Source organism: Triticum aestivum, unplaced genomic scaffold (genome assembly GCF_018294505.1).
Source record: "Triticum aestivum cultivar Chinese Spring unplaced genomic scaffold, IWGSC CS RefSeq v2.1 scaffold106057, whole genome shotgun sequence".
Lineage (NCBI taxonomy): Eukaryota > Viridiplantae > Streptophyta > Magnoliopsida > Poales > Poaceae > Triticum > Triticum aestivum.
The window spans coordinates 1-1,585 of NW_025263668.1; the positions used below are offsets into that span (position 1 = coordinate 1).

The following is a 1,585-nucleotide window of genomic DNA, read 5'->3' on the forward strand; positions in this document are numbered from 1 at the left end:
AACAACAACAACAAATCCTTCAACAAATTCTGCAACAACAACTGATTCCATGTAGGGATGTCGTCTTGCAACAACCCAACATAGCACATGCAAGCTCACAAGTATCGCAACAAAGTTACCAACTGTTGCAACAATTATGTTGTCAGCAACTGTGGCAGACCCCCGAGCAGTCACGGTGCCAAGCCATCCACAATGTCATTCATGCTATTATTTTGCATCAACAACAACAACAACAACAACAACAACAACAACAACAACAACAACAACAACAACCGTCGAGCCAGGTCTCCTACCAGCAGCCTCAGCAACAATATCCATCAGGCCAGGGCTCGTTCCAGCCATCTCAGCAAAACCCACAGGCCCAGGGCTTTGTCCAACCTCAGCAACTGCCGCAGTTCGAGGAAATAAGGAACCTAGCGCTACAGACGCTACCAGCAATGTGCAATGTCTACATCCCTCCATATTGCTCGACCACCATTGCGCCATTTGGCATCATGAGTACTAACTGAGAAGAGAAGAACTCTATTACTAGATATATGAAACACCGTTTTCTTAAAACATGGTTTGGTCGTTGTAGCGGTGAAAAATAAAGTGACATGCACTATCATGTAAGAACCCGAACTAGACTATTTCAAACTTGGAAATAAAAGACAAACACAGGTCTTGTCTGCATATGATTGTTTGTTTGAGTTCCATTCATGTGACTGTTCACAAGTTCACCCCTAATTATATATATTAAGCATTAGTTAGATGTTTATGTGCATTAATCTAAGGATAACAAAATGAATCTGAAACTTGAATTTAATTAAAGTATTTTCTTGGACTTTCAAATTGAGCATTGATAGTGAGGACTATCCACATCCTTGGCTTGCCCTTGATCAATTATTTCCAAAGAAGCATTCAATTCATCAGTCACTTACATTGATTTTTGTGGCTTGTACTTCTCCTCAACATGAGTATCTTCATTGCAGCTACTCCAAATCTGCCACATAACTGAAGCATTAATAGTGCTCTTCCTTGCATCAAGGAAATATGGATCGAAGATATCTCTTGACCATGTTTTCGGGTGCAACCTTGGGAGTTTTATGTCAAAATATTCTCAAGAAGAATCCAAGAATAAACTTGCATGCTCACGTGTGAAAAGGGCATATGAAGTAACATTTCCTCACCAAGGCCACACATAGGGCACACACATAACCCCATCACATGCCTTTTTAGTTATGCATATGAAGGTAGGATATTTTTCATTACTCTGCACCAAAATACTCTTAACTTGGATTGTACCCTAAGCTTTCGTTGCCTTTTACATTTTTCTTCCCCATTAGATGAACTAGATAGTCCAGCTACCACACGATACCTTGTGTTCATCTCGGCTCTGTACAACAATTGAACAGAAGAAATGTCATTTCTTTACCATACCCATGACCAAATGTTCTCTGCTACTCCCTCCGTCCCAAAATACTGCCATCCATGTCGACAACAATGAGTCATATAGGACCGCTATGCCTCTGTTGAAGGAGGTGGTGGAGCGATCCGGAGATTATTCTGCCATCCATGTTGAGTAAAACCTCACTGGCCACTTGCT

General features: G+C 41.1%; 1 protein-coding gene across 1 annotated transcript; it reads left to right on the top strand.

Moving 5' to 3' along the window:
• Positions 1 to 5: 5 nt before the first annotated feature.
• On the top strand, positions 6 to 672 carry LOC123177881 (alpha/beta-gliadin clone PW8142-like; the record flags this gene model as incomplete). The annotated part of the gene is made up of 1 exon (XM_044591337.1): positions 6 to 672. A coding segment is annotated over one exon (504 nt), but the record flags the coding sequence as incomplete, so codon positions are not given.
• Positions 673 to 1,585: the final 913 nt, after the last annotated feature.